Genomic DNA, 14,093 nt, shown 5'->3' with positions numbered 1-14,093 from the left:
GCTGGAACACTTTCTGTAGGGTTACTATGTAGCTTAGGAGTTAAAATTTACATTTCTTTTTGCCTTTTTTCACTGATCTCTGTATTAGACTGTATCCTAGGTATTTACTAGTTATGCTGGTCTATCGTGTGCATGCTGAAATAGGCATTCTGTTTTCATAGCTGAAGGATGTTGGTTTCATAGCATTTAAAGGAAAGAAAGGCCTTGCATAGGCAGTTTATTATTATTATTGCATAGACGATTTAATATACTGCTTAAGAGCCAGTAGGAGAACAAGACTTACTGAAATGTAATTCTCAAAGTACGCTTTCCAAAAATAAGAAATTAATATTCTTATAAATTGACATTATCCAGGGTCAGTTTTGATCCATGTCCTCTGGAGCGTTATTACCCCTTGTAATGGGAGTCCGCCTTTCCCATTTATTTAGCTAACCTTGTAAACAGAATTCATCGTGCAGATGGTAAGAGAACAATTATATTCCTCTCATCTCACCAGGGAACAGACTTTATTCCACATGTGAAGGAAGCAAGTATCCCCTTTCTACTTCGTTGTTATAACTACATTCCCTTCTAATGAACCAGGTAGTGCACAGCTCAGCACATCTCAGGAAGCTTTCTGCAAAGATTCCTGCTAATCTGTGGTTGGAGTTTTCCTCTGTGAATGTGACGTTAACCATACTTCTGTTGGAAAACAAGGTGACTGTAAAATATACATGTCTGTAAATATTCATTGACAGTACAGAAACCAGGATTACAGACTTGCCAGAACTGTCTTGATCCTGTGTGACAAAACTGATCTGCGCACCACTGCTGCCTCCAGCCCCCTTGGCTCTTGGTGGACTTTCTTCCAAATGGGAATGAACACAAAGGAGTCACAAGACATTTTCACATTCATCGTTCTCTCTGTGACAGGTGACCCCAGGCTGATATAAAGCAACTTTTTAGTTGTTGACTTCCACTGTGTTTTACAGCTACAACCTCAATTTGTTGCTCGTAACTTTCAGTAATAAGTAATGGTCCTTGTCCTACCACTATTGAAAAGTTTACTAAGATTTGATAACTCTGGAATTCCAGGTCTTGGCAGTAATGCTCTACAATGTATAGATGAGGGGGTTTTACATATTTTAAGTCTAAATTTCTTTTTAGAGGTAACTTTAAAGTTATTTCCTTATATTTAGATTAAGGGTATGATTATCATAGAATTTCAAAAGGTGTTTAGCAACAGATTTTTCTAAAAACCTACTCTTATTTTGCCTCCTCCACCCGATTACTGAAATATAAAAGCTGTTTTGTTGTTTTACCTGTACCTGCAATTTCAGTTACTTCACAGCAAGCAAAATTGCATATAAAATAAAGTTTACAGCTTTTCTTTCCATTGACCAAATCAAGAAATTAATTGACAAAATTAGATGGCTTTGGTGATTCGATCCACTCACTGACCTTTTCACTTTCTTTAGATTTGTTTTAAAAATTATGGGCATGAAGACAACAGTGTTCTGCTGGAAAATTATATTGCACACAATGTTAGAGCCCTTGCTCTTGCTTGTGTTAGGGATTGTTCATTACCATTTGTACCCATCCTATGTTACTGCAGCTCAGGCTGAAGTTTGTCAGTGGTATCATTCCCAAGGGCCATCCCTACCGTTGTGCCTGGTATATCTGATGTACAGCCAGGCTTCTGCCGGAAGGGAATGAATGAAGTTTCAGGAAAATAAGGACGTGTGTATTTGCTTCTGAAGCATGAATTGAAAATTACTTCAGTTATTTCCTATAAGCAGGAAAAGAAAAGGTAGTTTCTTGCACCCTTGGGGAAATGTATTTTGGAGCGGGCCTGTTAAAAGCTTTTCAACAGCTTGTCTTGCTGGAGCCAGCAGCAGCAATAGCCGTAGGTCAGGTCACAGCTTCTTGGGTACCTGAAATCCCACCTGCCACCCCGAAACGAGGGCTGAGAGGTCTACCCTTCAAAGGAAGAGGAACGATTTCTGGGAGTATGATGCGAAGCTGGCTAATTTAGTATTGCTTGTCTCCCTATCAGCTAACAGCTGCTGAGTTACTTGTTCGGGAGCTGCGGGCAGGGTTTGAGGGCAGCAGTCGCTGCCTGCGGCACCGCCAGCGGCCACCAGATGGTGCTGCAGCCCGGGCCGTGGGGTTTGCTGGCTTGCTCTGCCTCTCATTTTCTTGAGCCCGTTTTATTAAGCAAGGTATCTATAGGGATAACAGCGAATTCTTTGTTAATATATGCTGTGGCTAGTTTTGTGGATGACTTCGTTATATTTCCAGTTCTTATTTGGAGGTGACACTGATTTTGTTCCACAGATTTACATTTTCATTCCCTGGGGTGGTATCTTGTGGTGAATCTCCTGATTCTCTCTCCTTTGTCCCATACTAACATGTGAACAGCTGCTGAAGTTATAAGAGTTAGTGTACTAGAAATACCTATTGAAGTCCAGATTTTACAGATCCCTGGAATTATGTAGGGTAGTTTCAGAAAATGCCCAAATTCTGGAAGCAGACAAAGCAGAATCACTTTTTCCTGGGTCCTAGGCTGTTTTAAACAGCAAATGTGGCTTAGGGTCCAGATGCCACTCATCAATGCCCATTTGAAGATCTTTCTGTAGGTTTGGCTGGAAGTGAGATTGGGACGTCAGTCCTCTGGCAGTGTATTCTGGTAGCAGCTCTCCCTTGTTGATCTTAAAATCTCTGACCTTGCAGAGCAGTTTTGGAAATGCTGTGAAGCCCTATGCTGTGACTCCTCGTAGGGAACAGTCCTACAAGTTAATGTGTTCCCCTGTGATACTGAGGAAATAATCATATAATGATTTCCTGAAAGTCTATCAACACACAGTTGTGTGATCTGGCTTGCAGCAAAGACAACCAGGGATTTGTTAAAATAGCAAACTAAATACCTAAATGACTAGACCTCTGTTGTGTTCATTACTTACATCAGGACACAAAAAGGTCCTGGTAATGCTAGTGCAAGGGAGAAGGTGAAACAGTAGTCCTGGACATGGGAGGAGAGCAAGAGGGGCTGTGGAGAAGGCAGATATTCTTCACTTTTGGCAATAGAGGTTAGAACTGCTTTGCCTCTGTGTGCAGTGCCATATTAAGTTGGAAGTCTAGACTTCTTTCTAGTCTAGGCTGACTTTCAAGTTAATGGAGGCAGGGAGGCTTACAATTAAAGTGCTCAGAAATATCCTTCTAAGGATCAGTGGACTATATTAGTTTGCCAAAATAAATGTCTAGAGTTAGGAAGTGTGAATAGTGTCTTCAGTTATGTCAAATTCAAAGGACCTTCTTAAACATCTAATTTAGATTAATAGTTAATTTTCTAAGCATTTGACTTTTCCTTTCTCTCCAAAAGTAAAACTGACCCTTGGTAGGCATTGAAAAATAATCCTGAAAATCTTCTAGCTAGTCTTAAATCCACATGCCCACCTTTGGCCTGGTGCATATGAGAAAGACTTTGCAACTGCAGTGCATTACTCGGATTTTTATGGAGTTTTTCCTTGGTTTTTAATTGTCAGAAGAATCTGATCCCAGGTGGAGGTCTTTGTCTGTAGGTTTGAATCCTTAAGCTGGTCCAAGACCATCTTTCAGACAGGTAGTTTAATTGCCATCTAAGACGGCTTTGTGACGACTTGTACGCAAAAATTCTTTTCTGCAATTTTAAGCCTCTTGATCAAGTCCTCAAATTCCTTATCAATGTTTGTTTTTCATTTAAAAAAAAAAAAAAGAACAAGGCTAATCTGACTTTTATGGGAGAAGATCTTTATGAATTCTTGTACCATGTACTTGGAGGAATGCTAAGCAGCAACCAAGAATATCTTGAAAACATTTGTGAACTTAGTCCTCCTAAATGCATGGGTGCAGAGCTATAGGATTGATGTGTAAGACTACAGAGAAAAGGAGGACAATAGAAAGCACCGTGTGCTTACTCTTTCCTCTGTTACACCAAAATGTTCTGCAGACTTGTAGAAGGTCAGCATTTGTGCTGCCTTCCACATCTGCTGCCTACAGCCCAACCTTTTGAAAGCAGTTTAAAAAAGCTGCTGCTGTGGGGCACAAAGATGATTCTGGGCTCCCTCCCTTTGCCCCCTGTGTGAAGGGGAGGTTGCTCCCTGGTTTGCTATCATAATTTGCTTCTCTAGTTGGAAAAGATCAGACTCTTTTGCTAAAAAGCGAAAGTTTTACCCTTTTCCAATATAATAACAACAAAAACAATAATAAATAATTATGTTCCTGTAATGCAACTTAGATTGGTACCTGTTGAGAAACTGTCAGTATTTCACTTCTCATTACAGGGTACATTGACTTCTTTTCTTACTTAGTGGTCTTTTGAACAAGATTGCATTTGGTAGATGGTTCCACATTCTTCCCGTCACTTGAATATCTTCCACAACTTAAGAAATATGTAATGTTACATAAGCCAACATTTTTCTTACAATATGAAATGTATTTATGACAAGTGATTGCTCTTTTTCTTTCACAGCAGTCATGATTAGCTGCTCTGAAATTAAGGGTATTACATTGTTTTGGTGCGCTTCATACTCCTCACAAAATATTGATGATGAGAGTTAATATCAAGGGACAAGGGGCAATGGGATCAAGCTGGAACACAAGAGGTTCCACTTAAATTTGAGAAAGAACTTCTTCTCAGTGAGGGTGACAGACACTGGAACAGGCTACCCAGGGAGGTTGTGGAGTCTCCTTCCCTGGAGACATTCAAAGCCCGCCTGGACACATTCCTGTGCGACCTCACCTAGGCGTTCCTGCTCCAGCAGGGGGATTGGACTAGATGATCTTTCGAGGTCCCTTCCAATCCCAAACATACTGTGATACTGTGACAGAGGTGACAATGAAGATGTTTTCTTGTTTACTAGTAGCTACAATCTGTCTAATACTTTGTTCTGAGTTTGAGAAATTGCACTGTGAAAGTATTGGTAAAATTCATAAAAATAATTATTAGATTATATATGTACTTACTGGTAGTACGGAAGAAAAAAGTGAGAAATTATTATTTCATTGAGGTTGATTGTTTTTAAAGTAATTGCCTAGTTGCATTAGAACAAAACATTCAAAAATTGCCTAATAGAACAAAGAAAACTCAACCCTTTTTGAAGTTGGTAAAGGTTACCAGACCAGTTATTCATCTGTAGCTTCCACTTCATTGTCTTGGAGGCTGGGAGCACATGAATAATATTTGTAATTTAACAAATGGAGCATGTGGCTAGTATAGAAAAAAGCAGCTTATGGGGGGTGGTGCTTTTGGTGGAGTGGGGAAGTGTTTCAAAATAAAATTGGCTACTACAACTGGCACTCCTTGCCACTAGTGTGCATAAATATATGCTGGTATCAAAATTCCTTGTAGAATTCCCCCTTGGAATTTTAAGCTGTCTTCAGGGGCAGTTACACTGTGGTAAATAATCAGCATTTATGACATCAGAGAATCAGATGTTCTGGAGTCTAGGACCAAAATTACAGCTGCTCACCAGCCATGATTTCAAGATGATAATGGCTGCAGGATTGATGATGACCTGACTTCAGCTCAGGTTGAGGGCACTTCCCATGTCCTTTAAAAAGCCTGGGCAATGGCCTGCAGAGCCCCTGCCATCATGTTGCTGCAAGGATTTCTTCACTGTCTTTTTGAAGGCTGTCATCCACAGTTTACAGATGTAGAAAGCTGAGATGAAATGTAGTGTCGTTATTTTTATTCAGTGCACATTTCCAGCAGTGGTTTCTGTATTAAAATGACTGAAAAAAATAATGAAGTCAGGTTTGTTTATTATGTTAATCTTTCAAAAGTAAATCAAATACTCTGTACACTATGTATCCTCTTCTGGGATCAAATTCTGCCCAAATTTCTTTCATAGCTGTCTCATGACACAGTAGTATGTTTGGATAACTGTACAAGTATTATAATAAAAACTCCTGTGTCCTTCTATTTCTTTGCAAACTTAACCTAGCCGTGGTTACATCTGATTCTTACTATATTATATACCTCTGTGAGCGTGAGTATGCACAGGGACACATGCCCTCTTACCTTTTTTGGGAAAGAAAACGTATGAAGTACCTGAAAAGAAAAAAAGACATAGTGGGAAGTCTGTGTAGGAGTGGGAAGAACATGAATTAAATAAGCTATCAAGATTTTTTCCTTGTAAGTAATTAAAAATTATTGTGGTTTTTGAAAGATGAAGGTTTTGGTCATGTAATGTCATGTTTTTAGTTGTTGATTCTTATTTTGTACAAATACTTAATCTGCTGGACTGCACAGATCTTTGCTGGGTCAAAATTCTATAATTTTTCACCCAAATATTTATGCTTCTCTTTAATAGATACCCTGTTTTTTATGTATAGTAGAGGTTGTCTGTTATGTGGTTAAAAAGTACTTATTTGTTCATTTGCATAATTGTAAATTAATCTTATTTAGAAAAGCTGCAAAGAATCATTAATTTTCATTGCTGGATTTTTTTCCAGTAACGGACCTAATCAGAATACAGTCTACTGATTCTCCTCTGTCTCATGTTCATTGTAGAAAAGACAGAGCTATTTTTAACGTTTACAGAGTCTAGATAGATGATTCTTCGTTCTGTGTGGTTTGGAGCTGAATCTGTAGAGCCTTTCATAATCATATCCTTTTTTTTAATGGTTTGTTTGAATTTGATCACTGTAGCTGATTCCATGCATTGATAATGAAGGCTTGGGTTGCCTGTTTCTCAGCATAAATTCACCTCAGACTTCTACTTTGACAGTGCTCTGTGTTTCAGTACGCATGAAGATACAGAACTGAAATTGCTTTGCTTTCTTTACAAGTGACTCAGAGTGTGCTTGTCCTTCCCTAAAATGTTGCCAGCGTGTGAAGGATTTTCAATGAGCGATGCAATAAGCCGGCATCTGGGAAGGGTTGAGGCTGCACGGGGGTAACAGAACCCTGTCACACAGATGAGCAGGGCTGGAGCCAAGGCTCTGTAGCACCGTAGATCATATTGGTCGCACACTGGAAGTTTTGTTTATGTAACTTGGTTGCTGTTTAAGCTGCTTAAATAGTATTGCCATAATGTGGAGTGGATTTCCCAGTAGAGGTGAGCATGATTTTTATTATTAAACTTCACTGAATTGCTTTGTGATATGATATTAAGAGTGGATGCTTACATGTTTGGCATTATTTGTGTGTGCATGTCATTTGTGTTTTAGTTATTCCAGTGGAAAGGATAAGAAAAATGGCAAGGCATATAATGCATATTTTTCTTCTCTTCTTATTTCAGTATTAAAAGTAACTCTAAATATGTGGCAAGCTCCCTTTCCTTGCTTGCTGTTTGCAGAGGGCATCTTTCCAGTAGGTGACTTCCTATGCATTTTAAATGTTTTTGGAACATGTCAGTGATGCTGTATTACTGTTATAGAAAGAAGCTAATTAGCAATGTGACTAAACACCTCTTACCAGGGCTTTCTGCTTTGTTAAATCTCAAATTGTAGTTATAATGATATGCAAAACACAAGCGCTGTCAGGTTCTCTAGATAAACTAAAAGTAAAGAATGAAATAAATTGTATACTGGATTTGACATCTTGCATATGTCTGTCATTGTTAATATTAAAAGTTATGACCTGTCATGCCCAGGATAGCTTCCAGTAATTCATTTGCACTGACAACTTGCTTTGGGAAGGGTATAAAATTACTGTCGCTTCTCCCTAACCAGTTACATTTCAGATTTAGTGCACTAAGTTTTATTTAAGGGAACAGATAGTGTGCTAAAGGTAGCCTGTGAAGTTCTAGTAGTAAATCTTTAAGCTTGGAAGAAGCATTATTGTAAACTAGACTTTGTACCTATGTGCTTTAAAAAAAAAAAACAAAGTTTTTTTATTGACAATTTCACCTATAGCAGAACACAAAAAATAGTTCAAGTGAGTTACTTATTAAGCATTGCTGTTCTGCTAATATGCTTGGTTTGTGGTGAGACCTGCTATGATTATATTTGCATTGCTGATTGTAATTTTTTTTAATAGAAGGTCCTGAAAAATATTTATTAAAATGTTTTTCTTGCTTGCTAGAGAAATGTCTCTGCATACTATGTGGAAACTGCTGTGTTGTGGTTTTGGTGTTTTTTTTTTTGTGAGAACTAGGGCAGCTCATGCATTTTCCTGCTAAATATATTTATGAGGCAGCTGTTTTATAGCTTTCAGCTCTAAAGTTATAGATAAGTGTGTATTTGTTTGACAGAAGATTCGAGAATTTCCATTTACTGCCAGTACATGTAAAGCTTGGCTAAGCAGACTGCATCAGGAGCACACGCTATTTGTATTAGCCAATCTGTCTTTGCGAGTCCCAGGGCCACTATCTTGCTAGAAGCCACTGTGTGCTTCTGAAAGCATGAAATTAGTTTTATACTGAGCACATGGTTTCTCATTTAGCAGTTCTTTTTATGGTAATGGTCAATTTATGGTTCAGTGCCAGAATTTTGGTGTTCTGTCAAAGCTGATAGCTTCTGCTAAGGTGTTCTTTGGAGATAAAAAGCAAACAAAGAAAACCCAAAACAGACACCCCCCCACGCAAAAACCCAACAAAAATACAGTTTGTGTTGGGGATCTAGGAAGACCCTAATAAAAGAAAATTCTCCCCAGTGACCTAAACTATGTCCATTTCTGAGAGCATTTTGGAGTTGCTTTGTTGTAGGCCTTCAAATAACACTTGTAAGCATGCATTTGTCATTCATGACATAAAATTATTATATTCATTGTCACCATCTTGCACTTCATACAGAGTTTTATAATCACTTTGTGATAAGCTTTTTTTCATGACATGGAAATTTACTATTCCTTGATGCTTATTTGCTCTGTATTCTTATTTAATGGTCAAGGAAAAATACACCTGAAAAACGTACATGAAGCACCCTAAACATTCAGGAGAAGATGCTTTTTAGAAAGCAACTTTACAATAAGTTACAAACTTTGCCCTTTCTTTGGATATCTGTAGGAGTCAAAATAATTTGTCAGTAAATACCTTTGTATACCTCCTTTAGTACATATAATTCATGCATTGATAAGCCAACTTTTTAACCTGTGTTTCATTCTTGGAAGAGGGCATTCTAGCTCTGCCAGATGGCTATCTGTTCCCTCACTAGCAGCTGGCCTTAGTGAAAGGTTAAGATGGTTACCGTTGTGCACTGTTAGGCTTTATCTGGGTTACTTTGTCCAGTTTACGTTAACCTCTCTTGTATCTTAGGTAATTTTAAATTAAATTGCTTATTATGTAAGTCTCCCTAATTCTGACTTGATACTGCCATTAGCATTTTTTTGAATGATACAGTCTTTGTGTCTTTGCTCAGTTCTGTCTGCAAGGGGCAAAATTGGACACAGCATGTTCTGTGGAACATGTGGTAGGCTCGAGAACTGGTAATGTTTCTTCTAAGAGCTGAAGAGAGATCCTGCTCAGCTGCTGATATGCCTTCCTGGGAAAGAAGAAGCTGGAGGCCACAGCTTCCAGAAATTTAGTTAAGAAATAAGCTGTTGTACCAATATTTTATTATTCCATCATTACGGAGGAGGAAGAGAAGTAGGAGCTGTGGAGGTTACTGCTCTTTGTCAAAGGTGCTTAGAAGTTGCAGCAGAGTATGACTTCAACAAAGCTTCTTTCTCAAAGCCATGTTGTTTGGATCATCCTGTAGTCATGATATAGATGCAGACTGGCAGCTTGTTTTTTATACTACTTAAAAAAAAAAAAAAGTGTCATCTTAGGACCTTTGAATAGATTTGCTTGTTGATCTTCAGCATGTGTTTAAAGGCTACCAGGCAGAAAATATCGTTACAAACGTTTGGAGAACAATGTGTGACATGTCTATACCATGGCATATAAAACTTGTTGTATTTCTTTAAGTGCTTGAGCTAAAATGCCTTTCCTTGTCCTCTTATTGTTTTGGGAATTCTTTTTATCCCTGCTTTTTGTCGCTATGAATACAACTTTGTCACATTTCAAGCTGGCTTGTTCTTTGTTCCAAGATGATGTTGTTTGTAAGGTGCTTTCAGCTTCAAAGATCTTGCATCCTCTTCCAAGTGTCTTTATTGCTGCACATTTCCCCTCCTGCTGTTTCACATTGGTAGGGAAAGCCAAAAACAAGTTCTGGTGTGTTCCCTAACACTGGACAAAACTGCTTCTCTCCTGGTAGGGACTTCTGTTGTTTCAGGAGCCATTTCTGTGTCAGATTGCCAATTATGACATGGCACGATAATTTTAATTTCTTCTCCTTTAGAAGACATCAGTGTCAATGTATGGTGATCTTGCAGTTTGAGAGCATTCAGCATGCAGCTTCACAACTGCAAGGTTACTTACAAGGAGATTCTGAAACAGAAGAGAATACTGTGAGCTAAAAGGAAAAAATGAGTAGGGAAGTGGCATGGGGTTGTGAGCAATTCCATGTTGATCACTTGACTTTGGCACCCAAGTCTAGCCAAGCTTTTTGCGGAAATCTTGAATCTGCCTTTTTTAGTGAAGGTCACTGGTGATTCCTGCCAGAGGAGCTGAGTAAACTGAGAACTGTAGTTCCCTGTGACAGCCCTGTTGAAGCCTTACTGCTGAAGCTGGAGTTTGTATATGGATTTCCCTGCCTATAGGCTAGAAGAGCCAGAGATGTTCTGGAGGTCTCGCCCAGAATGTTCAGCCAAGAAATTGTGTGTTTTTTTCATACGCTTTCTGTTGTGCTGGATTCTAAGCAGTGCTCATAATACGTCTTTGAAGGGAAAATGAACTGAATAACTTTCTCTTTCACATACACTTTTTATTCCTGTAAGGAGGTGTGTTTTGGTTTTGGTGTTGTGTTTGGTGTTGGTTTTTTGTTTGTTTGGGTTTTTTTTGTTTTGTTTTGTTTTTTGAAGTGAGGAAACCAGGGTGTTTTTGATGTGTTCAGGTGAAAGGAGAGTGCTTTTGTATTGATGCCAGCAGTTAGAGCAGATGAAAGGCTAAATTCCTTAGCCTTGGATAGGTCCAGGACCTACCCTGAAAAAGTTTATTGTCTGTGATTGAGCAGTACAGATCTCAGGAGGAGATGAGGAAGTCTTTAATACTCTGTGAACAGGAAAATACAGCTTCTTTAAGGACTGAGATTTTCAGATTCATTTAGTGTGTTACAGGAGCTACCTGAGGAAAAGAATATGACTGTGAAAGCTCAGTGGGCAAAACTTTTCCTGGTAGGCAGCTTGTGAAAGTGTCAAAAGATTGACTGGATAAGAGTTTGTAGTATGATGCGTTTGATGATACCACTTACTGGTGTATGTGGTTGCTCTGCATGGTGTATGAGATTTGTGTTCAAGTCACCTGTGCTCAGATGATTAAAGGATGTTTTCAGGTCTGAGGGCTTCTGAGGTTATTGTGGTGGGGTTTTTTTTCTTGTTTGTTTGGGTTTTTTTGTTTGTTGTTGTTGTTGTTTAATTTTTATTTGCTTTGTTAGCCGTTCGCTTGGGTAACAATTTTACTGAGCTAGAAGAAGAGACAAGAGAGAGCAGGTCTCTAGTGTGCTGGTTTCCCTTTTGCTCTCAGCAGGCATTTTGTTATGATGAAATTAGGAGCCCAAACATATCACCTGGAAGCTTGTGATTTCCATCTAGGCGCCTCCATTTTCTTTCTTTAGGATACTTCATAGTAGGGGGAGCAGAGAGAGGAAGGGGAGGGAAGAAATCCTTGAAGTAAGTTCTGAAAATTGTCTGTCTGCCTGCTTAAACTGGATGCAAAACTTTCACGTATTTTTCACATATGTGCAATCTCCTCTTGCTCAGCCTAGGGAGTTTGCACAATGACATCCTGAAATGTTCTGTTTTATAATAGGTAGAATGAAAACACAGTTCTGGGTCTGAGCATTTAAATGTGAACAGAAATTGAGGCTTTTTAAAATCAGCATAACACACTTAAATGGAACATGGGGAAAATAAAGAGGTGAGGAAGATTTCTAGGCTTTAGAGTGGCACATCTGGATAAAGAGTCACAGAAATCACTTCATCAAGAAAAAGCAGACTAGCTGGAAAGAATTGAAGTTTATTGTTAGGAATTGCAATTAGTGTATTGTGGCCAGCTTTGTTAGTACTACCATTGAAGCCTGATACATCTCTAGTAAGGTTCTGAATAGTAAAAATCCATCCTCTATTAAGTAGGTTTTGGTTGGTTGGGTTTTGGTTTTTCGTTTGTTTTGTTTTGGTGTCTGTTTTTTTTTGTTTTGTTTTGTGGGGTTTTTTTGTGGGTTTTTTTGGTTATTCTTTGTGTTTACATTTAAGCAAAATGAAAAGTTACACCTGATGTTTTTGGGGATAGTCTGAAAGAAATACTGCTTGAGGAGGTGCACACTGGATTTTTGGTTTTGTTTTTTGTTTTGTTTTGTTAAATTTTTCACTTTCTGACTGCTAGTTTGATCAGTTTCCTTATTTTCCTGCCTGCAGAAAGTGGAGGCAATGCAAGGAGTGCAGCGGTGTGGAAGTCTTATGGAGAAAATTTGTTTTGAGCAAATGCACTGTTCATAAAAAATAATTCTGAAGAAATACACAAATATTTTAATTTTTTAATCATTTTGTGTTGCTTTATATTTCTATATCAAGACACTAGTATTTGAATAAATATGGTGTATTTTACCTTTTTGGCTGTTTAGAAACAATTTAATATGCCAAACTGTTGTTTATAATCAGAAGCCCATTTTATGCATAATAAGCATGTTATTAAACAAAAGAAAACAAATCAGAAGAATAAAAATAGCTTGATAAATAATATTTTTCTCTGATTATTTAATTTTTATTATAATTGTTTCAAGTAAATCTTCCAATCACCTTTACGGAAGCCTCTTTTGAAGAGAATCTTAGAGGTCTTTAATTGTTGATGTAGGCTTCTTTGTGTGGTGGTCTTTTTTTATACGAGAAATGTGTTTGAAGGGCTGTTAATTTATTGAATACCAAGCATCACTGAAATTTAAAGACCTATTTGAAATTGAAGTTATAGATTTCAATCGGATTTTACGTCAAGACTGCAATTGCAGAAGGAAAGAGAAGGTTTCAGTGGATAATGAATCCCATCTGTTGCATGTTATTGCACTGGATGTCTACCCTGGCAAAGACAGACCATGTTTACAATCACAATGTACTTATTTTATGCTTCAGTTCTTGGGAGGTGATGGAATGATGGACACACACTTTCTGTCTTAGACTGAATGCAGTTATTTTTTTGATCTTTTTGAAGTTTTGCTTCAGAGATACTTATGATTATCCAGACTTTAAGTCAGTGGATGAACTGGGCAAATAATGCTATCTATAAAGTAGATCTACTTCATACATCTTTCCTCCTGTGAAAACCTGGGGTAGTTTTGATAGAGGGTGAGCACACCACCCTAGCTGCTTCAAGACTTCCCTTTGCAAGGTTGATGCAGTGCATCAAAGTTACTTTAACTGCTTTAAATAACTAAGATAAGAATCCTAATCACAGAAATTGTCATGCATTAATTGAATAGCTAAAGAGTGGAAAGCAAGAGTGCGTTCTTTCTGCTGGCTGCCGATTAGGAGGCTGTGCCACTGCTCGGGCTCTCATCCACCTCGTACGAGGGGTTATCATTCTCAGAACTGTCAGCATTGCACAGAGGGAGCTGATCCAGCCCTGCCAGAAGAGGATGTGCCTTGTTTGTTCCAAACAGCGATCCCTCTGTGGCAAGGGCATACTGCTAGAAAAACATTAGGAACTTAGAAAGACTGGACAAGGTGCCCATGTGAAAGATAGGGAGTATGCATGGAATGTGGGTGATAAAAGCACAATTTTTATTCTGTCTTGAGTGGTCAAAAACATGTAGCTAGAAATGATATATCCTATAATGTGTCAAAATAGCAGCTCTTAGTAGGTAGTGGAATGGTGATATCCACAAGAAACTGATGGTCTACTATAAATACACTGCCTGTCCTGAAATTGAAATCCCTTTATTCACCGTATGATTTTCTAGGCCATCTATTCCACGAACACGTTTATTGCCTACCTTTAATGGAGTTCTAGGGTCAGTATGAATTGTATTGCAAACTCAGGGTTTCAGGTGTTACATAGTTGTTAGAGCAACAACCAGTAACAGCGCAGACCAGCAGTGGACGA

The 14,093-nt window shown here is 38.4% G+C and overlaps 1 protein-coding gene across 5 annotated transcripts in view; it reads left to right on the top strand.

The window, feature by feature from the left end:
* ZNF385B (zinc finger protein 385B) overlaps window positions 1-14,093 on the top strand; it is a 158,630-nt gene that overhangs the window by 37,678 nt on the left and 106,859 nt on the right. The window contains exon 1 of one of the 5 annotated variants that reach the window (XM_071811156.1): window positions 6,865-7,079. The exons of 2 other annotated variants lie outside the window; for them this stretch is intronic. Coding sequence is in view for 1 of the 3 variants with exons in the window: in XM_065841453.2 (XP_065697525.1) it covers window positions 7,055-7,079 (25 nt within the window). In the remaining 2 variants the exon portion in view is untranslated. Of the gene's footprint in view, window positions 1-6,864; window positions 7,080-7,311; window positions 7,334-14,093 lie in introns of those variants that run through there. 2 more of the 5 variants (XM_065841453.2, XM_071811157.1) reach the window with 2 other exon arrangements.

Source organism: Patagioenas fasciata, chromosome 7 (assembly GCF_037038585.1).
Source record: "Patagioenas fasciata isolate bPatFas1 chromosome 7, bPatFas1.hap1, whole genome shotgun sequence".
NCBI classification, from domain to species: Eukaryota; Metazoa; Chordata; class Aves; order Columbiformes; family Columbidae; genus Patagioenas; species Patagioenas fasciata.
The sequence above is the reverse complement of the archived record's forward strand: the minus strand, read 5'-3'. Positions and strand labels throughout refer to the sequence as shown.